Here is a 26,882-nt window from a genome sequence, read left to right on the forward strand (position 1 = left end):
CGGTTGGCTCCTCAATGAGTCTTGGAAGGTAAAAATGTACTGAACATGTTCTAAATATCCAACCTTGATATGGAAAATACAACTTCCGATACAGGTTTTTTAATGTTTTGTCTGTGTTGCCATGACTATACTCACAAATGAAACTGTTTAAAGATCAATTCTACCCAAATTATTCACTCTGCCGCCTGTTAAAAATGTTAACTCCACACCACCAAACACAAACACACTGAGTTAATCCCATAGTTCACTCACAACTTGTTAAATTGAACTTTTCATCTGTTATACCTCCAACGCAAATCTTTTTTCACCCTGAAGAATTTTTTTTTGTGCTCAACATGCTCAATATACATAGTGGATACCCACAAGTTTCTTATCTCTGATTTTCTTCAAAAGCCAAAGTGTTTTTTATCGCCACACAGTAAATTTACAATACACTTCCTTTGCTTGATGCATTTTAAGCTGTGAGGTGATTGCTATGCTGATCTACAGGAGCTGATTCACTCTTTGTTGGGTCGACCAACCTCAGTGAAGTTTCAGCCGATATGGAGGTGAGTAGAAAATGACAAAATTGTTGCATGAGGTTTTACAGGAATTGATGCACCAAAAACAACAACCCAGCCTCTACCTTACATTCATTTTAAGTGAAGTGTAATGGAATTTAAAGGCAGCAATACCCCACCCGGGATGGAAATAAAGCCATTTGTAAAAGTAAGTTTGAACTTAATAAAGGTGAATTGTGACCTGAATGGGAAAGTACAGCATGTTAACAAGTCATCCCTTACATATATCTGTGTATTTCATTCAAATGTAAACTTAATAATGCTATTAACAGCTGATTAAACATTGTTTTTTTCAAAGAGGACATGACGTAAATATACAATTAAATAACTGAGGTAGTGCCAAAGGGGTTTCAAAAGGAAAACATTAAAGGCTGTGAGGCAAAATCAGAGACTGTATACAGACTGTATACGCTCAAGAGACATGTTCAGGAAAAAGACAAAGGTAGTGTGATTCTTTGAATTATGGAATTAATTATGAATCATGACTTCTGTGTAGGAATCTAAAAAAATAACTTCTCAACTCCCAACAGTGGAAACTGATTCATAAACGGCATCTTTATAGACTCCTGACTCAGCTATTTCATGATTCATATGAGGCTTTGGGATTGTTAGTCCAATACTCAATGTTCATACACACATTTGTATTTTTATTTATTCATTTGTTTGTATCTTATTATCTATTTATTTATTTGTATTTTTTTCCTGGAGGTAATAAGACTCAACACAACCTGAAGCCTGCACTGAAGAATGTCAACTTGAATCCTAATTGCTACAGGGCCATGGCTGCTTTTAAAAATAGTAGATAGTTTTATAATAGTAGATATTTTGTAGGATGATGCAGTATTTTTTTAGACTGAATGAATTTCATTTACTACTTTCAGGTCAACATATTGCATCTGCATTTCTTAAACAGAACTATTGTCTATTCCTGATGATGTGGAGAAGGCTTCGGGGCTGCGTTAGACAGTCATGTTGGGAAAAGCAGTTGATTAAATAAACCAAACAGATGAAAGTTAGCCAACAATGAAAAAGTGAATAGTTGTCAGCCACAGTAAAAAAAATAAATTAAAACAAAATGTTGGAATTTAGGTAACCACAATGAGTTCAGCATTTCTAGAATACTGTCGCAGCCCTGGTCCATAATCTTCCTGATTAATTATCCTCCCCAGTCTGGTTGTCAGGTTCATAAATTCCAGGCTACAACCTTTGTTAGGAATCTTTGGGGAGTTGATAAACTGTACATTTTGTAAAGTTTAGTCTGAGAAATGCCCAAATAAATCTTACTTCTTTTTTTTTTAACTGTATTTTCTGTGGTGGCTGTCTTGGGCTTTCAAAATGGCAACCACCCATGACTTGTTTTTAGCCAGATCCATGATAAATCAAGTTGAATTTAGTGACTAATTGCAAATTTTTCATGCCTGTGATACATATAACACAATTTGCAAAATAATAAAGATAGAATCTGATGAATGTTAGTCCCCATATTGGCCATGTCAGTGGAGTGAGACCATTCTTTGAGTTTTGACGTCACTATACAAAATGACTTACAGTGTAGTGACCTGTGGGATAATCACAGCCTCATGGAATTTTGCAACCACAATGTAGAGTCATTGAGTATTCACAGGATTTTTGGCCTCCATAGGTATATTGATAATAAGGGGTTGCTCAGCAGTTTCCAGAACAGAAATGCTCGCCATCCAATCATGGAAAAATTCAATTCTTGCAGAAATCTCCAAATGTCAAAAGTTTTTGAAACCAAATACCACAGCATGGACTTTTTATGGTATTCCTGGAGGTCTTAATCTAGTACTCTGGGGGGATTTTTGACCATTTGTGACCATCTGTAAATGTTTGCTTTTTTCATAGCTTTATTTAACAAAAATATGTGAAAAATAGAGAACACAAACATACATGAGAGTACAGACAACTGACATTCTACATAAAACATACTAAATTATTATAAATAAATAATCATTATATCAATACATAAATCAATAAAAATCTTTTTAAAAAAAAGAATGGACACAGACAGAAACGAACGTAAGCAAACAAAAATAATTCTTAGTCATATCAAATCAGGGGGTTCCGCCAAATAAGTTTTAGTAAAAGTCTAAACATCTGTTGCTTTTTTTGTTATTTTGCAAGAGATGAAAGCGTTGGGTTGAAATCAATCCAGAAAAGATAGAAAGAGTGGTGTGAACCTATTTTTTTTATTTATTTTTTTTTTTGTTTATGGATAAAGAATTTCCCCATTAAATTAAATTAAATAAGTATTTTTATTATAATTTACTCTACAGATTATTCTTTTTAAATTGGTCAATAAAATGTAAGTTAAAAAACTCCAATCACAATTTACAAAAACAATTTAGTATCATAGACGACTCGATAAATCAAGCATCAACTTGTTGCTTCTTAATTTTTGTCTATTAACGCTTTGAAATCAAATTGGCCTAATTTCTTTAAAAACATGGGAAGAAGGCAACTTGCAACCAAACAAAAAATGACCCAAAAACTAAGAAGAAATCAGCAAAAGGTTACAAAGAAAAGGAAAAAAAATTTACAGTTTTTTGTATTTTGTGGGACATATCTTGATTAGTTGCCCATTAGTTTTTCAGTGTATATATATTATGATTAAAAAATAAATAAATAATAAGGTTTAGGTTTAAATCAGGGCCGTTTAAGTGCACTAGTTTAAATTAGTGCACTAGAATAAACAGGGCTCTAGTTTAAATGCTTGTGAACCACGTGACATGTCGAGGCGGCCCAACCCCTCGCGTGACGTCGTCGTCCTCCTTCCTTCCGTCTCTCCTCCGCTGCTAGCAGAGTTAGCATTAGCCCGTTAGCCTCCAGCAGCTGTCGGTGGCAGTCAGTCAGTCAGCCAGTCAGTCCGAGTGGTGCTGCATTTGTAATCTTCCCCCTCCTTCCCCCTCGTAGAAAGACCGTGGACGACCGGTGGTTGTTTCTCCGGGAGCCAGCTGGTTCACCTCCTCGGGCTGCCTACAGTAAAATACTGTTGTCCTCCCTCGCCGTCACGACAGGAAGAAGCTCTGGGACATGGCCAGACCAGAACAAGTCCTGGTGCTAGAGCCACAACACGAACTGAAATTCAGAGGTAACCAGAGGGCAGGGCCGGGGGCTAGGTAGCTAACCGAGGAGCTGTTAATTAACGTTACAGCCACCGTGTCGATTTCTGCATCAGTTAGTGTTGCTAATGTGTCGATATTTGTTGGTGCTGTGATTAAATTTGACGGAGAAGGCCAGCTGGAGTCAGTACAGTGTGTATACGACAGCGGTGGCGATGACAGGTGAAACGACACTGTGTGCGACGATGCTAACTAGCTAGCTCTGACGACGCTGAAGTTCGCTTCCGATTCGAGGCTTCCGATTGAGCAGTTAAGGGGAGAGTGAAGGGAAACGCAAGATGCAATGCTGAACGGACTATTCATGGCTATTTGTACCTCCTACTGTGGTGAAAGTGTGTCAGACTTTTAAACTAAAGCTCCAACGCTGTCTGAAACCCACCTTCAAATTGGAGAAACCTTTATTCCATTTTTGAAAACGCAAAAAGGAGGATTTCACTGTAATCTTCGCGATTTTGAACTAGGTGCAGATCAAAGACTAGATCATAGATTATTTAAAACACAGTTACATATTTGTAAAACTTAAACTTTATTTGTGAAAATGACAAATAAAAATATAAAAAATTCACTGTGTTTCTCACAAATCTGAAAATAATCTGAACTATCTAAAATAATCTTTAGTCGTTTAGGACCTTGTTGGGAGCCATAAGGACACAAGACTCTGATGCAAATTCAAAAAAAATCACTGCCGAAATTGAATGATGCCATCAGCAGCAACATGCCCAAAGAACCAAATGGAATCTGCATAGTAGCTGCTGATTTTAATCAACTCATCCCTCAACTCCTAAAATGTAGCAGGATAAAAGACAAATGTAATAAATTGACCTTCTTCTATAATCTAGTACAGACTTAGTCTCTCTAAGTACAGTGGTTTTCAATCTGGTCATTGTCTAGATAAAGGAAAAAGCAGTAAAATCTACCATTTTATGCACTGTCATTAAAAATATAGGTTTCTCAAATCTAATACTGTGTTTTAAGTAATATTTAGCCTCTGTGGGATAATCTAGTCCAGATATGAGGCATCTAAATATAGTGTTTTTCGAGCTAGACCTGATTCGTTGCAGTTTACATGACAAGAATGCAATAAAATCTTCCTTTTTTGCATTTTCACATTTTAAAAATAGATTTCACAAATCTGGAATTGTGTTCATAATAATATTCTGTCTCTGGGATAATCTAGTTCAGATTTGACCCGTCTAATTAGAGTAGTTTGTAATCTGGACCTGGTCTAACATGGTCTACATGTGACTAAAGCAGTGAAACCTTCCTTTTTTTGCATTGACAAAAATAGAATAAAGGTTTCAGAAATCTGAAAGTGGGTTTCAGACAACGTCGAGGCATTACTTAAAACGTCTAACACGCCCTCGTAGCAGTAGGAGGTGCAGAAATTCAAGAATAGGTAAGCGCTGAAAATGACTTTTCCCTTAACTCTCCCCTTAACTGCTGAATCGGAAGCGAACTTCTGCGTCGTCTAGCCTAGGTAGCATTCAGCTAACTTAGCTAGCAAGTCAAACGACTCGCTGTCATTGCAGCGTCAGGGTAGGCCCGCCGTTTATTGCCTCTAATTCACCCAGCTGCTCCCTTCGCTTTCTCTTTTACCTTCTGACAACGTGTGAAACACCCTGATGTGGTCCAATACTTGGCATACGCCTTCCTCTCGACGCTGTTGCGACCACCAATAAGTGACTATTCTGGCAATTTCTACGACCAGGATGCCATTGCTCAGCCTTATTATCATGCTTATTTCACAATATTGTAAGCCAACAAACTGCGAATGGGAGATTTACAGTTTACTCTCAATGTGCAACCGAAATTCCTTTCCAGCTTTATTATATCCAGACTGATTGTGAAAATAGCTGAGTTGTTGTGTTAGGGATAATGGTTACAGTCAGAAATAAGTGCCTTTGGGTGTGATATTGCTGCAGAAATGGGTCAAGATCTGGCCTAAGGTGATGGAATCAGGCAGTGGCTGGTTGTTCGGTGATTGATTATTACAGGGCTTTGAATGCAAAGATAACCTAGGAGAAGATGGATACGCCCACTCAGTTACTGATGCCCACTATATCTGATTAGAAAACACAGTGAGGTTATTTGTCCATCACACATCTCCAAAAGCAAGGTTCAGTTGTCAAAAGAGGGTAAATATTCTGTGAAACTGGGCCAGATGGTCTAATAAGGGACCTGTGAGGGTGATCTGCACAAGCAACAAGAAATGTAGTCAGATTGCTATAGTGTCCAGGTTTTGGTTAAGGGCGGGGCGTGAATAATAAAGTAAATGCTTGCACACTTTGCTGCTCTTTCCACCCTTTTAATGTTTAATGTGCAATGTTTTTGGCTGGCTCTGTGTAGTCTCTCACAAACACTGCTCACATATTCATCCTTGTAGACACACAATAAGTGTACGCACTTTATCATACACGAACAGTTTTGATTCTTAACCAGGAAACAAAGCCGTATCCACTGTTTACCTAACAAGTTAACACGATCATTTTTGTCTGAAACGTGTTGTGTTTCTTTTAAAGTCAAAGACTGAAGCTGAGAAAAGTCATCCTGCAACTAGACAGAAACACTTGCAGCCTACCCTACCTACTTTTTTTGCTTAGCCATGAAAATATGGTGCCAAGTCACCAGAAGTACGGAAAATAGATAGGGATATACATATGATTGTTGCTGATTTTATACCAGTAGTGCAGTAACTCTGACAAGCTAAAAATGTTGTTGTCATTAATATCTTACAGTAATCTTGCTGTTTTTTTTCCCACTACCTTAAGCAACACAAAAATGTTGTCATCGATGTTATTGTTTGTATTGTTTTTTATCTTCATTAAAAATATGTTTTATGCTTCTTTTTTTTCCTTCTTTTTACATTTTTTCCCCCCAGTGGTATCGAAAATGGTATCAAGTATTCTTCTGGGTATTGGTATCAGGTTAATAAGCCTACTATCGTGACAGCTCTAATGTCCACAAATGACAAACACTCAAACTAGTACACAAACATAAATTCACACACACCTTTTAGTCACTGTGCTGTTTCTCTGTTTCCTCCTCAGGCCCGTTTACAGATGTCGTCACTGCCACTCTGAAGCTCACCAACCCAACAGATAGAAATGTTTGTTTCAAAGTCAAGACAACCGCGCCTCGCAGATACTGTGTGCGCCCAAACAGTGGCATCATTGACGCTGGAACCTCCGTCAATGTTTCTGGTTAGTAAACATGTTTGCATCTTGTGGCCCAGTCAAAAGTTCAAACTAACAGTGGAGGTTTCACATCTCATTCAAAGAAAAGTGTGACACGTATACAGTCAGATATCTGTATTTTTGTCTTGGCGCCTAATTCGAAGATCTATAGTTGCTTTCAGACAATATGTCCAGATTAGGACGAGGCATTTGTTATCCGAGGAAAAAATCACTACATTTGTGAATCTAATGGATGCGTGTATTGATCATTTCACCCAGCAGCAACACTAAAATAAGTTTAAAAATTGTATCATTTTACTCAGAATAAAACACAAAGAGAAGACATTGTTAAAGCTATCAGTCAGCATGTATTATGTTTCAGAACCAAAATAAATCATCTAGCCTCAGCTCTAATTCTCATACAGATACAGCTGTTGGCCTCTTGAGGTTAGAAATATTGTGGTGCTGGGTAACTACATCTGCACTAAAAGATACCTGCACGATTCTGTCTTGAAGAATTGGGAATGGTAGAGATATAGTTGAATTATTAACTGAAGACATATCATTACATTTTTATTTGTGTCAAGTAGGGGTTGACCAATATTGGGTTTTTTAAGGGCCGATACCGATCGCTAGTAGTTGATGAGACCGATAAACAATATTTGGAACCGATATGCATTCACAATAAAAATGAAAATATTTCTGTCAATATTGAGAATTTGAAATATAACAAACTCAGGCACAAAACTTTGTTGAAATGCCTTCAGCAAATGTTTAATTAAAACTGAAACTTTTAACATATACAGCAAGTTCCCTGCAGCTTTTTCATTAAGTCAAGTGGAAATTTAAATTAAAAAATGAATAAATAAAAAATAACTCTCTGAGGTTTTACAAAATAAAAGTTCATCCCTTGCTGATACTTTCTTTGCGCTTTTTAATTAATTGATTTTATCAGTGATCATTAAAATAAAATACAGATGATCGTCAAAATGCCAAATATCAGCCTCGGTAACTGGCCAGGCCGATAATCTGTCGAGTCCTAGTTTCTAATCTAAAGTAACGTTTTCTTTATATTTAAATAAATTAAAAAAAATCCCACATAGTCCAGCTGTTTCAATGGGGTTTCAGGTGGAAGCCTTCAGAACTCAGTAATACTTTAAAGCTCTCAAAGAAAGTTTCAGCAACTTGAGTCACGATTTTACCCTGCTCTGTATGTTGCTTAAAAAGCTTAAAAGCTTGCCTACTCCTGCGCCTCTCACCTGCACTACAGTCATGGATATCAGACTGATAAAGTTTATAACATTCATTAGGAGCTGAATTATTGTGCTCTTCAGGGACAAAGTAAATGATCATCCAGACAGATCAGCAGGTCACACTGTGTTACCCGAGTCATAAACCAGACTGACATCTTTTCACTTGCAGGTTGCATAATAGTTGTTATGAGCCAGTACAGGAAGTCGCTCTTTCACTGATGTTCTGGCTCTGCATTCTGTCATTGTTTTTGTCCACAGTTATGCTACAGCCGTTTGACTATGACCCCAATGAAAAGAGTAAACACAAATTCATGGTGCAGTCCATGCTGGCTCCATACGACATGACTGACATGGAAGGAGTTGTGAGTACCAGATCAGCAAATTTGATTTTGGATAATATACTTGTATACTTGAAACGCATGTTGTGCCCAAAAGCACAAACTATGCACTAGATACCAATATGTACTATCAGTCAACATACTTTTGTGTGACCAAACAGTAGAATATATATCTTTTTGGATGCACTGAGCTGTAATTTTTCACTGAATGTTGCTACTCCTTCAGGAAAAACTCAGAAAATTCCTTCAAAAGTTTTGTTTGCTCACAGAGCTTTCAACTGGTAATGCACGCCTTGCATAATATGTCACGTCACGCTCAGTCATCAACAGTCGATGCAGGTGCACTTTAGGCAGAAAATGGAATGGAAATTTCTTAATGTCGTCATTAATGTCATTAGTGTCTTCTGACAAACATGTGAAATAATAACTCAAAATAAGAATAAACATCATAATGGTTCACCTGCTTTAGTTGCCTGTAACCAGGCACTCAAGGGGTTTTCATTATTCACTCCGCACTTTTCCATCAGACAGGATCCTTATAGACAAAGGAGTATTTTGCTGCTTCATCTGTTGCATCATGCCATGTAGCTTTGAACATTTTAGTTTCAGTATTGATACATCCTATTCCCTCCTTTCTTTTTTCTAACTACCGTACACAGGCACAGAAATTTTTCATGCTCAAGCCCTACACCTACATCTTTCAGAAGCCTACACTATCTCCAATTGAACTCAGGAATATTGCACTTTACGTCTGTCTGTCACATTGTCCAGAAACTGTTCCTTAAACATTTAAAATACACATCCCGAACTTGGGAAATGTAATGCTTCTAGATCAGTGGTTCCCAGCAGGTCCAGCCACGGGCTTCAGATTTTGTCCTTAGTCATTAGTTCAAGGTCCACAAATAAGATAGATTACCATGTATTCACTTTTTTCACAAAATGTAAATAGCACGTGGGCTTGGATTAAAATTAAATAAAACATTGCAAAAGTGAAGTACAGTTACCTGAAAATTAAAAAATAAATAGCACTTCTACCACAAAAATGCAGAAAATTGCCTTAAGATCAGTGAACTTAAAATGCTACAAAGGCACAGCATGTTAAGAGGCCAAATATTACTAAAACAGGGCAATAAAATAGTAGCTGAACAGCAAGAAATGGTACTTCAAAATAAAAGCCCCGTGCCAGAAATTCAAAATAGTGTTTTTTACAGACATGACATGTTCGGGAGTCACTGGCAGTCTATTCATAGACCCGTGACCCACTTTTGAACCTTGACCCACCAGTTGGGAACCACTGTTCTAGATAATTTCTGTTTAGCGTTTCCTGTGAAGTAATGACTTAAAATAAAGATAAACAGCACTGATCAGATGCTAAAGAATCCCTGTATGAACTCTCACTGTGTTTTCTTCCTGTCTGTCTCTTTCCCTCCCGATGTTCTCACCCACAGTGGAAGGAAGCAAAGCCTGAAGAGCTGATGGATTCAAAGTTGAGATGTGCATTTGAGATGCCTCTAGAAAATGACAAAACTGTAAGTCTTTGCTGTGCTACTGTAAGTATTCAGTCACTAAGTGTCAGGTGTAGATGTCACATTTTCTCATGAGTGGCCTCATGTATTTCAGGGTCATAAATGAATGCAGATTTATTATTGTCATTTTAGATCTCAAGGAATGCAATCAGATTGGGCATTCACTTTCCATGTATCCTTAGTTTATTTATTTATTTTTGCTCAGTGTTTTCTCGGTCTCATACCCATCAGCAACACATCACTGTATCACCCATTACATGCTTTTTTATTCATTTTTTAATTTATTTGTTTGTACTTTCATCTCACCCCCTCCACGTCTCTGCATGTCTCTTCATCCCCCCGCCTCTCGACCCACCACCCTCCCCACCCCCACTCTCTCCACAGCATGACGATGACACCAACAAAACTGTGTCTTCCTCTGCCTCCTCTGTTAAGACCGAGCACTCCACGCTGCCCAAGTCAGCCAGTGCCTCGCTGGACGACGGAGAGGTGAAGAAGATCATGGAGGAGTGCAAGCGGCTGCAGATGGAGGTGCAGAGGCTACGGGAAGAAAATAAACAGATCAGGGTGAGACGCACAGAAACACAGAAGCAATCTGCCTGCACATTTTGTGCTCCAGAACGCCCTCTGTCATACACAGAAAGAGTTTCATTCTTAAACATGGCATCTACAGTTTGAAAAAGGCAAACATTTATTCTATAGATTGCGACATCATGTGAACCACAAACCTACAGCACCATCCCAAGTTTCTCTAAAATGATCTCAATTATTTTATGAGTAGTATTTTGTTTTCAAGTGATGTAACTTTTCAAAATGTCAGAAATCTGTTTTGGACTTTTCTGATATTATTAAGGCCTGCAACACATTCAGCATCAATGCCAAAAATAATGCTCTCTCTTTCAGGGGAAAGTTCAACAGCCTCTTAATGATTAAATGAAAAATGAATAACAATTTTTTGCATTTGGCAGAGCTTAAGTCCAAAGGCTCCTCTCTGCTGCACCTGCCAGTGTTGCCAGCGCTTTCCACAGAGAGAAGCTATTGGCTGTAGAAAATGTCACCAAATGACATCATGCGTTAACTTGCATATCTGTATATAGCTGTCAGAGTTATCACTAAGTGGGTTTACATGGACCCTAATATTCTACTAAAATGTGCCCAATGTAAACACCTCAGCTGGAAGAGACTGGTCCATTCTGGCCTGATTGAAAATTATTAGCAATCACATTGCGAGTTTTAGTGTAAACTTTTAATGATGTGTTCATTAGGGAAATATTAGCAGCTAATAAAATAAGTAAAAGCCTAATCTGATCACTTCTCTCTGGTTGGAAGAAATATATTCTTTCTGCACATGTTCGCCCCTCGTGGGGGGTCACATTAGGTGATGTAGGGAGTGCGCCTCACAAAATATGCTGCAACAGCTGTTTCTGCCCAGCTCTCCCTCTTCAGATTTAATCAAAGAATAGTTCAAAGTATTTAGTGCTCTGCTATAGCTATGTTCCTATAAATCTTTTCATTACATTTTTTCAAACTATGTTTAAAAACATTTGAATGTCGTTCAAAGGGAGGCAGAGGTGGCGACTATAGAGATGACCGTCGGGATAGGTATCCTGGAAAGTGTGATTTTGGCAGTTTTAAACTGTTGTAAAAAAAGACTAATACATCTACCTTGTACCTTATGTTGATGCTCTTTGATTCAGAAACAGAAGCTTTATGTAACACTGTTGTTACAGGCTGTAGTGTGGACTCGCTGAACATAACAGTCGTCTTATCGTTAGCGGTAGCAGTCGCCTGCATGTTAGATGGAATGAACAACGGTAAATTTGAACATCTCAGAACAAAAGAATACTTATACTTACTTAATACTTTGCACATCTTTGTCAAAAAGGACGCAGAGGAGGGGGACGTTTAATACACACTGCAGACAAACGCTGTCTAACTTGCAAAAGAAAAAAATAATAGCGATCTTTCAGCAACTAGACCTTCATCAGGAAAACTCAGTGTCTACCAATAGTCTGCGTGCAAGGTGTTTTGCATTTTTTTGTTACAGAAAATAACATAAATTACACATTACTCACTACTTAAATGTATTAATAGGCAGACCAGTTATTGTCCTTCTGAACGCAGGGTTCCCACTGTAATTAATAAGCTGGAATAGTCTTAACATTTTACAGTCTTATTTTCCAGGCCTGGGAAAGTCATGAAATTGGTAAAAAAAAAAAAAAAATCATTGAAAGTTTTGGAAAAGTCATGGATTTGTTCGTATGTAATGAAGTTAATTGTTTCAGTAGTCTTGCGTCGATAACCTTCCATGTGAATGGTCAATAAATTTGTTCATGGGTCCTTGAAGTCATAGAAAATTTTTGAAATTTTGTCCCAGAAAAATGTGTGGGAACCCTGTGTATTTTATGATATTTAAATGATTGAAGTTTCTCAGTAGGGCTGGAAAAACAGACTTCTTCTTCTCCTGTTAAATTCCCATCAGATTATAGGCTTCACAGTAGACAGAGCAACATTGCCCAGCGCAAAAAAGTTATATTCTGATTAAATATTTTGGGCGTTAGCACACATCTTAACATATTACTTTATTTAGTGTCCCATGTAAAAAGTTCAGTTGGAATCTCTATTAAGAATAATTTGTGTCGTGTGCTTTACTATAGCAGTCATTTCTTGAGATTAAATGAATGCTCTTCCACATTGTCCCCGTGAGGCTGATCCACTAATCATCACACCTCGGCAACAAAGGTGTTGTAACACCTTAGTGTTGTACTAATCTTTGGGGGATTTGTGTGTACTCAACTTGTGATTGGACACTTCTGGGAATCATTACGCCAGCTTGCAACAACAATCTGTATCTCAGTATGTTTTTCTGAGCTGAGCAGGTTTGACTGTATCTCTGACACCTCTGTCTTGAACGCAGGAGGACGACGGGCTGCGGAAGAGAAAGGTGACCTCAGTGGCCGCTCTTCACTCTACTTCCTCCGCTATGGCGACCTCGGCCATGAGGGAAGAAGGCCTAAGCACCCGAGTCCTGGCGCTCTGCGTGCTCTTCTTTGTCATTGGAGTCATCATTGGCAAGCTGGCCCTGTAGAGACACAGACAGACACAGTGACAGACGGGCGGACGGCGTGCTCGGGAGGACACGCGTCAATGACGGCAACGGGGATGTCTTCTGGGTTTATGTTGGTTTCTCCTTCTTTTCTTTTTTAACATTTAAGGCAATATCCTGATGGTTTGTCTGGATGGAGAATAATTAACATGTAAAAAGAGAACGAAAGAAGGTGATCCCAAGTTAAACCATGAGTGCGAGCGTTTCTGTCACAGGTCTTGCCTTTTTCTTTTTCTTTGTGAAATAATCACCACCTCTGATCTGTTCTTTCCGTCCATCCCTCCTTCCTAAATGATCTTCCGCAACTTGCACAGGTAACAGTTAGTGGTGTGTGTGGAAGTGGCTTCACGCTGGCTGAATGTCTAAAGTCTTTCATTGATTCTAAAGTCTTCAAGTTTCTCACTCACAGTGTCTATAAGAAAGATCTAATACTCCTTTTCTGATAATCTCTCTTCCACCTAAATCTGCTTATCTGCAAGGAGAGGTGAACACAAGTGATCAGTGAAAGACTTTTTTTTTTTTAGATTCAAACTTAATGTATTGTCTTCTAACCAGTATGTGGTAAAAGTGTGAGCCAGTGGAAGCTGTGTGTGTGTGCGTGTCTTGATTTCTGCCTCCTGCAGGAGGGCCGATGTGACTGTGCGTGTGGATGTTTTTATGTGAGGAGACCACAAACGGTGAAATCACAGGCTGTTTTAGAACGAGGAAGAGGGGTGGTTTGAAAACAAAACCGTCATCTGAACAGATTTCCTGTACACATCAGAAAAATGGGGGACTTTGCTTAAAATCAGATGTAAACTTGATCATTTTTTGTTGCTGATCAGACCAAGAAATCAGTAGAAATCTGAAAGAATTTTTTTGGCCATTTGTAAAAATTATAACCTGGTATCTTCAAGACTACGATAAAGAATTTATGCTGCATGGTGATCTATACTGTAATTTAGTTCAAGTCATCCACTTTTCCCAGTTAACTCTTATTTTCTTGAGAATAACTTCCTCAGGTTGAGAGAGAGGCACTGGACAAAAAAGACACCCTTCACCCTTCGAGCAGTGAACTTGTCATGCAAAAGCAGACATTTTCAATATATTACATTCAGTATGTAACAATAGCTTTGGCCACCTTGTTTAATTTTGCCCATGGAGTATTGTATTTGCGTCCTCTAGTGTATTACAGCAGTTGTTTGCTTTTTTTTCTTATATTATCATGTAGCCACGATGCTTCTGTTGTTTATAGTATTCAAATGCACTATATTCAAATGTCCACTCTGCAGTCTGCATGAAATGACCTGGATTTATTATGATTATTTTATTTTAATTTTTTTTGAGTGTTGAAGTTATATTAGCAAAACAAAAAAAAGAAATACTGTCTTCTCAAAAGGGACCATCTTGAGTCTGGTTTATCAGTTTGTGTGTGTTTAATTTTCTTTCGATTATCTTTTTCTTTTGTTCCGTGTTGGGCTCCGGCGGTCGTGAGATAACTGAGACAACACAGCTGTATTATCTCGGCTGTCACATGACCATCTAAGCAGGTTGTTAAAGAGAAGAAAAAAAGAATAAATATCTGTATTTTTCGTTGCCTGAAGGAGCTCGGGGAGCAGAGAAATGGGAATGTGGGCGGCTGGGAGGAGGACTGACCTGTGAATACACACTACATTAAAGAGAAAAAAAGGCATCAGCGCTTCAGACCACACATGCAAAGATACAGTCACACAACAATGTAATCACACAGTAATTGGATACTCTTTTGTATGTACATAAAAATAAAAAGACTTAAAAAGATAACTGGCAAAGTTATTAACATACTGTAGTAAAGGAAGACGATAATTAAACAACCACCATGGATCATGTAGCATCATAATGAATTAAAATACATAAACCCCCAACTGTCTGCTTCTTTGAAAAGTCTACTTTTTTGTTCTATTATAGATTTGACAAGAGATTGCAGTGTGTGTGTGTGTGTGTTTGTATGGCTATTTGATAGTGAAAGAACAAAACATATGGAGTGCACAACCAGCATGCCAATGGCGTTATTTAGGAGGTTATTAGGGAGCACTTCACTGATCGTACACATGAAGCTCAGTTTACTCTACAGGTGACAGCTGTATCTTCTGGGGCTCTGTAGGGAGTGTATCAGAATTTGGGGCTGTGAAACCACAAATTCTTAACTGTCAGAGTGGATGTGGTGGGTTACAATTGTTTTGGCCATTTATCAGATAGAGAATATCCAAAGAGATGATAATGGCTGCATTCTAGGATTTTAAGAGCTTGGACCGTACTAGTGCTCAAAAGCCTGGATTTTACATCCTCTTCTACATCAATTTAGCTTTATTTATTAATCTAATGTCTCTTTTGCATGTTTCTCAACTTTATGCAGATGGTACCAGAGGTGTGGACTCCAGTCAAATGACTTGGACTCAAGTCAGACTTGAATCACAAATTTGATGCTTTTAAACATGATTTGGCAACTCAAAAAAAGACTGACTTGAAAATATTCAATACCTTCCCCTTGCTAATTTGACAGGAGAATGTTGGAGACTTATTTTCAATATAAGATTAGTGAAATACAACAAAGCAAGACAAAAACAAACAAAAATGAATGCTTTATCTGATCATTTCAGAATGTGCAGTATCAACACTACTTTTTAAAATTAAGTTCTCATTTTAAAAAGGATTTGTTTAATAGGCTTTGTGTAGTAATAATCTGTTGTTAAAATGGCACATTTTAAATTACATTTGATGAAGAGCACATTATAACTTGTTTATGGCTCAAAACTTAAATGTTTGGGACTTAGGAGTTGACTTGGGTCTTCTCAGTCCTGGAACTTGAGTCTTGACATGCCTGTCTTGGTCAAGTGCAAATACCTGAGACGTACTTGTGACTTGTAAAATAATGACAATAGAAACTGCTGGAGTACCCCTTTAATGGACTGTTCATTATCCATAAAAGGGGAGGTGGTGGTGCAAAATGAGGCAGGCACTCCAATGAATAAATAAATAAAATATAAAACTGAGCACTGCAGAGGGAGTTATGATTTTTGATTTGGCTTGGTGAAGGGGCATTCAACTTTAATTATTATATTTACTTTTTATTTTACATAGCCTACCCTCAGAACCCCAAAACCTGCAAGTGGGTTTGAAGGACACATTTCCTTAAAAAATCCCCCAAATCACAGCATTTATTATAGCCACAAACTATGAACTATAGTAATTTATGGTGGAGGGAGGGCCATGCATTTTCCCCCTAGAACATTTTTTTTATTTGATAAAAAAATAAATTTAAAAAATGTCACACCAACACCATCCCCCCATTTTGATAAATAAAGTACATTCTGACCTGGAAAAACCTTATAGATCCCTTTTGACATGTTGTAGGACATTTAAAAAATATTTGAGATGAATCATAACATCTGTCTAAAGTAGTGTCTGAAATTATTTTTTTTTTGGTGAAACTAAATTGAAACAGTTCATTTGACTGAAATAAGCAAAGAAATAAATATTCTTTCGTACTCTGAAGTTAGAGAGGAACACTTGTACATGTCTGAATGTAGAAATGTAACCAACTCTTTTAGGTACAAAGCTATCTCCGTAATAACCAAGTCTTTTGTTATGTTTGCTTTTGTGTGCTGGATTTATTACTATTGATGCTACTAATTATATACTAGTACTTTTACTATTATATTACTTTTATTATTATTAAACTATTACGAGAGAGTCTTTTTGTGACGTCAGTGGTTTTGGGTGTGGCCACAGGTGCACTGCAGCAGGGCAGTGCACCTGCAGGTTGTCTTAAAATGTCCAGAAATTAGTTGGTCTTTCATTGAATGAAATGATGCACAGTCCCTAAAAAAACAAAATGCTGGGGGAGGTAACGACACAGTACTGAGAATATAAGAGACGTGTTAAAAAGAGTAAAACAAATTAAAATAAATAATAACAGTATAAATACAAAGTGAAGCGAAACAGTTAATGCTCCAGTTGTCCAGCAGATGGAGACAGACCCAACAAGCCCCGCCCATTAGTCACTGGGCAACGTGACGTCATAGGGCCTTCTCCAGGAAGTAGAAAAACATCAACAACCCTTCCAGGTTTCAAGCTAGGGCGAAGTGTCAGTGTAGCCTAGCAGCGAGGTAGCTAAGCTTGATTTTCTTGGGTGTTTCGCACATTTGTTGTCTTATTTTTTTAATAATTAGTGTGACTGTAGCATACCAGATATGGCGTTGTTTGGTAAGTTATTTGGAGGAGGTGGAAAAGGGGGAAAAGGACCGAGCCCACAGGAGGCGATCCAGAAACTCCGAGAGACGGAGGAGATGCTAACGAAGAAGCAGGAGTTTCTAGAGAAAAAGATCGAACAGGAGCTGGCAATTGCCAAGAAAAACGGCACGAAAAACAAAAGAGGTGAGATATCAAGGCGTATTTTGCCATAGTTTCTACGCTTTATCGCCAAATCGCCCGGAAAACAACCCTGAGCTAAATGTTAGCACGTAAGCTAAGTTGGCTAACTTTGCCCAGCTGATGGAACTGTTGGCAGCCTCACCTACCGACATTAACGCGGAGATACCACCCGAGATGAGTGCATGATTGGTCGAGAGTGTGTTAGGTTTGATAAGGCTATCTCACGTTTGATTTTTGTTGACTTCTTACAACGTTAGCCTTGCCTTTTCCAAACATATCTGTGGTGATTTGTTTTTCGTCCGAGTGATCGGTGGCCATTAAAAAATCAAAAGTTAAAGGTGTGGCAAGTGACACAGCTACAGTTATGCGTTTGATTACATGCTGCAGAGAGACTGGCAATAAAAATACGAGCTCAGTGTGTCGGGATAAAGGTTGAGTGTTGGAGTTGAACATTTTAAAAAGAAGTGATATCGCTGTCAGAGAGGTGGGCGTGTTTGCACCTTGGTCAGGTGTTTGCACAGGAACTTCCAGAGGTTATTAGAGACGTTAATAATGAAAGCAAAGAAATACAAAGATCATAACTTTAATGTTGTTTGTCATCAGTAATATTGAAACAAAGATATCACAGTAACTAAACGACCCAATTCGAACATTAAAGTAACATATAAACCATAAAAATAGAATGTAATTATTATTATTCTCATTATTATTATGATTAAAATCTTTTTTCATGATACAATCACATAGGTGTTACAGGCAGTGGTGGAGGGAGTATTCAGATTTTTTACCTTAAGCAAAAATTCAAAGGTATCTACATCAAAATGTTCCCTAAAGTGCCAAAAGTAAAAGTAGTCCTAATATAGGATTCGGCCCATTTCAGAATGATAAATATTATATCTTTGGATCATATTAATTAATGCATCAATGTGTTCATCACTTCAGTGTTGCAGCTGGTAATGGTGGGGCACATTTTAATGACTTTATATGCTGGGTAATTTAATCTATATTCATACAACATCATTTATTAGTTGATTACATTTTGGAGTAACTAGTAACTAAAGCTATCAAATAATTGTAGTGGAGTAGAATATAGTGTTTACCTTCAAGATGAAGTGGAGCGGAATAATAAAGTAGCAAAAAATGGAAATACTCAAGTGAAGTACAAGCACCTCAGTGTTGTACTTCAGTAAAGTACTTACTTCCCACCACTGGTAATAGGGCACCTGTTTATTACTCTAGATTGGTGGTTCTCAAACAGGGTCCCGTAGGGAGTTTCAGGAAGTCCCCAGAAAAATGGGACTTTATTTTTTTTTCAATATTTAATTCACTGTAGTAGTGAAACGAATGTGAGTAAGAGTCATTATAGTGATTATTCTGATCATGTGTTTCACCTTCTCCATGGTTATCTCCTCAGCTGTAGTTGACAACTACAAACACCTGGTCATCTGATCTAATGTAAGAGTGACAGTGTGTGAATATAAATAATATATAAATATAAATATGATGGAAAAGTCAAGACATCGAATAAAACATCACTTATGTATGCACGTATGTTGAATTTTGACATGATGCTCCCTTTAATTTTGTTAGATGAAGTAATGCGGTTTAGTTGAGCAGAGAGCTGCGTTAGGCACAGGAGCACATGCTTTTTGTACCGTGTGACTGAGTGTAATTTAAACTTTTTCCAGTAGATGTTTTAAACTTGATAACGTCTCCTGTCATTTGCATTGCGCTGAAGTTTCATTTGACATCAGCTAGCTCATTAACGTGGTGGGCTGGTTGTTGAATTAACCGTCATTATTACTTGTGTGCACATGGACATTTTGGACTGATGACACTGCTGGAATACAGACCGAAAGTATCAACAAAAATATTGGATAAATCTTTAAATATCTACAGTGGTGTTGCCACAATACTTGAACTTTGATACAATACCTTGAAAAATAACGATATTAATCATCCATCTTGGATAACCTAGCAAGAGTAATTTATACTCTACACAGAATCATACACTGTATAATCTTAAATCTCGTACATTTAGAAGAGCTCAAGGCCGACCTCTGAATTGTGTTCCACTGAGAAGCAGTCAAGGATATATTTAGGTTTCTCTCTCCTAAGCCAGCTGGACAGAAACATATGCATCAGGGGCAGCCCTAGACGTTAAGTTATAGACATTTGAGACCACGCCTCTTGACAGGGTTGCCTACTGAAGACACTGATACCACTCCAAGCAAGTACAGCTCCCTCTTTACATTGCATGTTTAAAATAGAAGATAGTTAAGCATATGTCAAAAAGAATAAGTCCAAGAGGCCAGATTTGATGTTAAAGTCTTTGGAAGGATAACTTTTTCCCCCCTAAATATCTGTTCAACTGTTGTAATGCGGAGACTCTGCCACATTTCGCAACTTAGTGTGTTTCCTCCAGCTGAAAAAATGGGATTACACCAGAGTGGGCAGGACAGAGGGGATGGCACCTCAATGCTAAGTCTTCTGTGCAGCTGCTTAACAACAGAGCATGAAAATCTGATAGTATTATCCAGCAGAGGTGGCGGTTTTGGGAAGTACCACAAGGAAATCAATCCACTGGTCAGTTTTTCCATTGGTATTTCCTGTTTCTCTATAACATTGAGAGCAATCAAGAGCAACACATCTCAACAGCTAATGACCAGACCGACATGGCATTAGTTACCCCCCACTTATTGTTTTGCACTTCTGTCAGGTCAAAATTTTACCCTGAATCAACACTTTCATGCTTTTCAGGTGTCTGGTACTAACCACCTTCTCCATATACTCCATATACTGATAGTGTTTTAGCCACACATATTTATTCTAAAAATATTAGATACTCAATACTCATTTTCAGCAGTATCAATTCACAGGTACTGGCTGCGGTTTTTTACCCTCTCTTATTGTTAATATTTACTACAGTCATTCTGCTGTTCTCTGCTACTAACCAAGAAAAGAAAAAAAACATTATTCTAATGTTAAAGTGTATCTCTGAATAGATAAAAGTCAAGCCCTTAGTCAAGAGGGTCTGCATACAAAGATGTATGAGATTTGATGTATATTGCGTAGCATCCATCCCATTTACGTCACCACAAGTGGGTCAAAAAACATAATTTTTTATTGCAATGATAAGATACTAATATATATTGTCCCTCCCCACCTATATTGTCGGTTATCTGTTAAGCAAAGAATCACTGGAGTTTGATAAATACCTTTAAAGCGTCTTAGTGTTACACTGTATTCAACAAAAAAGCTTTGTTCTTGGACTTGGCTTGAATACTTTCTGACTGTACTTCAGCTATTTCCTCCTCCAGCTTCACAAAGGTTAATGCAGTGAATCAGTACTCAGTACGACCCTGATAGTTTCACTGCTGCCCGTCAGGTGTGAGTTAGTCCTTTTGGTCATGTGACTGCTGTGACTGATTCAAATCTACTTTACAGTTTTTTCATCTCATCAGCCAAGAGCCAGTCACTAGTCATATCTAATTGTCCTCGTGGATCTAGCAGTCACTAACGTGGAAGATTCTTGTGCAAGCATTTTATTTATGATTCCAGTCAGTGGTGGATCACTGTAATTCACCAGAGCATAAGATAAGCTGACGTCAAAGGAAGGACAACCCCAGTGATTCACAGTTTGACTTCATTGTCATAATACGTCAAATCTATTTAATCATTTTTGTAACAATTTATTCATCCTTACTCCTTCTCTTCTGTTTTGGTCTCCTCAGCTGCTCTGCAGGCTTTGAAAAGAAAGAAGCGGTATGAGAAGCAGCTCAACCAGATCGACGGCACGCTGTCGACCATCGAGTTCCAGAGAGAGGCTCTGGAGAACGCCAACACTAACACTGAAGTGCTCAAGAACATGGGCTTCGCTGCCAAGGCCATGAAGAGTGCCCATGAAAACATGTAAGAGCAAATACCCAGCCACTAAAGATTTAAAAAATGATTATTATTATTAATTAATTAGTATACATTGAACATATTAGGAGGAAACAGCATAAAGGCGAAGCTGCTGCAACAGTCAAGAACGTAAATATAGAACAGAAACACCACAATAAAGCTACCTTAAAAAGATACCTTGCAAAATACCATAACATAACAAATATGTACCATCAAAAAAAGCAATGTATAGACTCGTGCAGAAGTAATCCCTCTTCTTTTTCACTTCTGACTCACTGGAAGTATGTGGTGGTGTACTTTTCTGCAGAGTGTTTCTGTCTTACTTTCTGTGTTTGTGACATTTATGGGTGCGTACCCCCACAGTGCTCAGATGAGTTCAGGGCCTTAAAAAAAGAAGCAACTGGGTGCAAGACTGTAAGCAGCAGGCATTGAAGAGACACCACTCTGAAAAAAAAAGCAAATATATCAATGTGAAGTGCCAAATGAAAGTGAATCTGGGGTTAGCTTTACTTTCACTTTTATTGGTGAGAGTGTTTATTAAAAGTTACAAACACTTCTGCTTAGTATACCTTAAAGTTCTTAACAATTTGATTGGTTGATGGATTAGATTAAAGTGAAACCTGCTCAAAAATATGATGTATGTAGACTGCTGCTCCTTAATTAACTTCATGGGAACACAGTGAAAGTAAAAATAGAGTCTGTCTGTCTTAAATCAATGGAAAGATAAAAGAAGAATATGCTTTATATCAAAATACAGAGGATTTGATCCACATGCAGTAATACCTCCTTAATCCAAACCCATCAGCACCGACCGTAATTATAATGTTGATAGTGACAGACAAGCTCAAAAATAATATGACAAACACTTCCCTGCTAAAATGCATGTCAGTATGTGTTGGTAAACAAGGCTAAAAGATGTAGTAGTGCATTCTGTAATACTCACATGTTATTCACCCCCTGCTTATCATTTCAGGGACATTGACAAAGTGGACGACCTGATGCAGGACATTACAGAGCAGCAGGAGCTGGCCCAGGAAATCTCTGACGCCATCTCTAAACCCGTCGGCTTTGGAGAAGAGTTCGATGAGGTGGGCGGCGCTTTTTAGATATTAGATTTTTACATTTGTGCGGACGTGTTTTCCCTCTGTGTTTTAATATACAGTAATAACTGACAGACGGATGATAACACAGAGTTAACTCAGTGGAGTGAAGTTCAGCATCATACTTGACGCTGCCCAGCATTGTTTTGTGACCCACCAGGTTAAAGACATTGTGTTGACGTCTGTGTTTCTTGAGTCCTTTCTCCGGCATGAAGGCTGCCCTTATTTGAATGGTCTTATTCACACACCAGCTTCACCCTAATTGATGGTATTCAGTCATTCAGGGATAACATGGCAGAAAGAATGAATACACTGTCTCAAATCCTCAGTCAACTGACTATTTTGATTCAACTCTCAGACATTTTACTCAAAAAGTGTGCAGATGCACAAAATTAGGACCACAGCATACCACCTACTCAAATGAAAAAACAAAAGAATAACACTTGACATTTAATCTGTATTGTTTTACACAGATATATATCTTTGTGAGTTTGACTTTGCATGAATTAGTTGGTGATTATTCTCACCTTTAGTGTTTGCTTGCTGTGTTTTTCAGGATGAGCTGCTGGCGGAGCTGGATGAGCTAGAACAGGAGGAGCTGGACAAAAACCTGCTGGAGATCGGGGGAACAGAAAACGTCCCTCTCCCCAATGTGCCTTCTACTTCATTACCTGCCAGACCTGGTAAGAGCCTTTGGATAAACCGATACAACAACTCTGTGAGCCTGAATGCAGAATCTTTTTTTTTGTTAAAGAAAAAAGTTAAAGAAATAATTTCACACTTTGGGAAATCTGGTTATTCAGTTCCTGGAGAAGAGTAATGATGGCCTTACACAGGGCGACTATCCAAGTGATTTCACTGTAGCAGAATAATTTCCAATGTCTGAACGAAATGATGAGATCATAATTGGACATGTTTATCAAATGAAATTCCACTATCTGATCAACGAGACAACTGAATTTTCCTCCTTATCGGCCAGTAATGTATCAGCCAGTCATGTGTCCTGCGTCCCTAGTACGGTCATGAGAGTCAGTCTTCTCATCTAACTCTTTCCCAGAAAGTAAATAATTGTGTTTTCCAAAATGTGGAACTTTTTCTTTAACAGGGTTCCCATGGGTCCTTAAAAAGTCCTAAAAGGCATTGAATACATCATTCTAAAAATAAGGCCTTAATTGGCATTAAAATGCCTTAAACCAATCCTTCAAAAGTCTTGCAAATGCTAAGCCATTGGTGATGGGATTTTAATGAATCTGTTTTCGCTGACATTGCATTGCAAAAGCTCAAAATAGTGGATAATTTAGAAATAATAATGCAACTACTACTACTACTAATAATAATAATAAAAATAATTATAATTCACTGAATATCTGTTGCTTTAACACCAGAGTCCCTTCAGAATTGGCCTCTGTAAAACTGGTCTTATATTTCATTCTAAGTGGCATTAAAAAAGTCTTAAATCTCACTTGTCTAAAGCTGTAGGAACCCTGTTGATTCTCAGCTGTTAAAGGGACAGTACACCCCAAAATCAATAATACATATTTTTCTTTCTACCAGAAGTACAATTTATCAATCTAGGTGAGCTAGTGGTAGATTATGTGCAGTGATACGGTTGGGTGGGTGTAGTTCACCAGAAAGAAAATAGTTCCTACGTGAAACTGCTCATTACAAGGTCTGTGGATTAACTGGGTCATGATTTCTGGAGAGAGACTTTGCCTTTGAGTTTTTCAAATGTATTATTTGGCGCTTAGAGCATCCATTACATTGGAGCGAAGGCAGACATCTCTACGTGCAATATCTTCAACACTCTGCAACTCACACCAAAACAGTCAGGACTGATACATAGCACACAGGTAATAGGAAAAATATGTATTTTTGATTTTGGGGTGAACTGTCCCTTTAAAGTAGAGGTTTGAGGTAGAGGTTGATCCTGGTTCAGGATGAGGTCCGAAAATCTCTCACAACTGTCTTTTCACCCCAAAAGCCAAGAAAGAGGAGGATGAAGACGACATGGAAGACCTGCAGCGCTGGGCGATGGAAGCCATGTAAACGCAGCATCTGCCACATCATACCTGCATCAGAGAGGGAAGAGAAGGAGCAAAGGGGGGATGAATGGACTGATAGGATGTCGTGTATGAGTATATTTTTGTGTGACTGAGGTGCGCTGACTTCATGTAACACTACGAAAAAGCAAAAATGCTGTATACTTTGTTTTCCCGTTCCCCTTCACAAATACAGAAGCCCCGGGGTGCTCAGCAAACAAGCCAGTTGGAGGGTTTTATATCGAAGCTCTATCACAAACCTTTGCAAACCCAACTAATATTTTTACCCTCAATTTTAACATAATACTAGCACTTATTGGTCGTTGACCTCAGAGAGGGTAGTTCATGAGAGGTTAGTTCATACTGAGGTGTGATGTCATGAGCTCTGTGGTGCGATCAAGAGTTGTGATCGGTGTTACAGGCTGCGTGATGCTGCTGACGTCACTGGATGATTTCACAGAGGCTTAATCCTGAAAAATCTGTTTCTGAACTCACATATTTACCTGTGTTAGTGGCGTTAATCTGGCTGGGTGTTTTTTTTTTCTTTCTTGATAAAAATAACAGTCCTTGGCTCTGTTTTTTTTTTTTTTGGTTAATGCTGTTGAAAATAGGAGAACAGCGGAGCATGAGCTGGATGGAGAAGCTATGAGCTGTGTGTTTGCCAGAATCCAAACCTCTTCTTTTGTTTCAGGCTGCGTGCTTTGTCCCTTTCCCCACCTCCTCTTCGCCTCTTGTCGACATTTCAGCGACTTCTCCCTGCCCCAAAGGCGTTCCCAACAGTGGTTCTTGTTTTTTGGTGTAAATATCCCAAACGTGTCTCTTTTTATATACTGTATTTCTGCCGTCACTGAGAGGTTCTGTCGAGGTTGTGTGAAGCATGCAACAATTGGAAATCACAATACAGATCACAATGCACGGCTTGGAAGAGAGGTGTTTTAAGCCTAACAGTTTCATCCTGCTCTGTCTGTCTCGGTCCTCTCCATTAGGGTTTTTGTTTCAAATCGTATCATGTTGAAAAAACTAAAATAAAATAAACTATTGTCACACCTTATTAACTGCATCTTGAAAGAGATGGTGGTTTGTAAAAGATTAGATTATAGTCAATCTACAACATGTTGGAGTTTAAAGAGTTAATTCTTTTAGTTTTTCAAAGTCCCAATGTACATTTCTTACATAGGAAAAAACAACACAAGAACGGATGGACAAGCATGTTTGCATTTCTATGTTTTATTTATCCAGATGAGAATATTATTTGCAAAATCATTAAAGGTTCTCAATTCTTTGAATGTAGTTTTGTCATTTATGATATGCCAGGACATTATAATCTGTCCTAATTTTCACCACATACTATCAAAGACAACAATGAAGAGCAGAAAATCCTCACACTGGAGAAGCTGGAGCCATGAGATGCTTTTCACTTTAGCTCGACTTAAATGAATAATCGAAATCAAAATATTTTCCAGTGAATTAATCTGGTAATCATTCAAGTTGTATTTAAAATCACACAGAAAGACACAAAGATGAAGGCTGTTTGTCAACACTTTGAGTTCCAGTAAATCTCAAACAACATATCAGTAAATATATTCTAAGCAGACGAGCATTAGAAAATATACGGTATGTCAGTCACTGGTATCAGGCACCTGTAGCAGACAGCAGTTACTGTATTTATCCTGCTGGTGATGCTAATTGTTCACAGGTTTTAGATTCAGGGCTTTAATGTCAGCCAGTTGTATTTATACTGTACATGCTAACAGCACACTTTGGACTGTTCAAGTGTCCGCAAAACAGTTTCAGTTGGGCTTTAAATTATTCTTATCAGAAAGACTTGCTCTAACATTCAAAGGGAAGCGCCAAATAACTGTTATTATCCTGAATATAGAATAACAATTAGAATGAGATTAATTGTCAAATAGGTTTTCACTTAGGGACTGTTCTGTATTTATCAGGGGATGTTTTTTTTTTTAACCTGCTAAAGCTATATGTATTTATTTAAATGCATGACACCACCATAAATTAGTTGTTAGATTTTAAAAAATTACCCCTTGAAGTGAAAAGTTGAAGATGAAATTCTGGAGTTGAAAAAAGCCTGTTTTTTTTCATTCTTGTCGTGCACTACTGGTTAGTTAGTGCAAACTGTATATTGTTGGCAAAATCTAAATATGACATGTAGAATATCGGGAATTTGATGACGTATCACTATTACTAGATTTGGTTCTGTTTTTTCCTGACAGAAGTGTTTGTCCAACAAAATGTGTTCAAGAGCTGTTGAAAATGTATTTATTTATTTTGAAAAAGAAAATATTCATGCTTTGAGGGCCTGTTTTCTTTTCAAATCTGCACTAAATT

General features: G+C 38.0%; 2 protein-coding genes across 3 annotated transcripts; both read left to right on the forward strand.

The window, feature by feature from the left end:
* The first annotated feature begins 3,328 nt into the window (after window positions 1-3,328).
* Window positions 3,329-14,982, forward strand: LOC121946600 (vesicle-associated membrane protein-associated protein B/C-like). 2 transcript variants are annotated; one of them, XM_088082360.1, is made up of 6 exons: window positions 3,329-3,672; window positions 6,751-6,903; window positions 8,388-8,491; window positions 9,916-9,996; window positions 10,429-10,560; window positions 12,911-14,982. In XM_088082360.1, the coding sequence occupies exons 1-6, from the start codon at window positions 3,615-3,617 to the stop codon at window positions 13,079-13,081; spliced, it is 699 nt and encodes a 232-aa protein (XP_087938486.1). In that variant the 5' UTR covers window positions 3,329-3,614; the 3' UTR covers window positions 13,082-14,982. The 2 variants fall into 2 exon arrangements, with proteins under 2 accessions (XP_087938486.1, XP_042347179.1); XM_042491245.2 differs by having other exon boundaries at window positions 3,331-3,672; window positions 10,378-10,560.
* A 2,166-nt stretch (window positions 14,983-17,148) lies between these two features.
* Window positions 17,149-25,822, forward strand: LOC121946602 (charged multivesicular body protein 4b). The gene is made up of 5 exons (XM_042491246.2): window positions 17,149-17,494; window positions 21,226-21,403; window positions 22,371-22,485; window positions 23,054-23,180; window positions 24,479-25,822. The coding sequence occupies exons 1-5, from the start codon at window positions 17,311-17,313 to the stop codon at window positions 24,541-24,543; spliced, it is 669 nt and encodes a 222-aa protein (XP_042347180.1). The 5' UTR covers window positions 17,149-17,310; the 3' UTR covers window positions 24,544-25,822.
* Window positions 25,823-26,882: the final 1,060 nt, after the last annotated feature.

This window comes from Plectropomus leopardus, chromosome 9, assembly GCF_026936395.1.
Source record: "Plectropomus leopardus strain MGB_pleo_1.0 chromosome 9, ASM2693639v1, whole genome shotgun sequence".
NCBI classification, from domain to species: Eukaryota; Metazoa; Chordata; class Actinopteri; order Perciformes; family Serranidae; genus Plectropomus; species Plectropomus leopardus.

Excerpts from the sequence above, each read along its gene's own strand:
- LOC121946600 (XM_042491245.2), top strand. The coding sequence starts at position 3,615 with ATGGCCAGACCAGAACAAGTCCTGGTGCTAGAGCCACAACACGAACTG. Across the intron at positions 6,904-8,387 it reads AACCTCCGTCAATGTTTCTG|TTATGCTACAGCCGTTTGAC; the intron begins GTTAGTAAACAT and ends TTTTGTCCACAG. Across the intron at positions 8,492-9,915 it reads TGACTGACATGGAAGGAGTT|TGGAAGGAAGCAAAGCCTGA; the intron begins GTGAGTACCAGA and ends TCTCACCCACAG.
- LOC121946602 (XM_042491246.2), top strand. The coding sequence starts at position 17,311 with ATGGCGTTGTTTGGTAAGTTATTTGGAGGAGGTGGAAAAGGGGGAAAA. Across the intron at positions 22,486-23,053 it reads TTGGAGAAGAGTTCGATGAG|GATGAGCTGCTGGCGGAGCT; the intron begins GTGGGCGGCGCT and ends TGTGTTTTTCAG. Across the intron at positions 23,181-24,478 it reads TTCATTACCTGCCAGACCTG|CCAAGAAAGAGGAGGATGAA; the intron begins GTAAGAGCCTTT and ends TCACCCCAAAAG.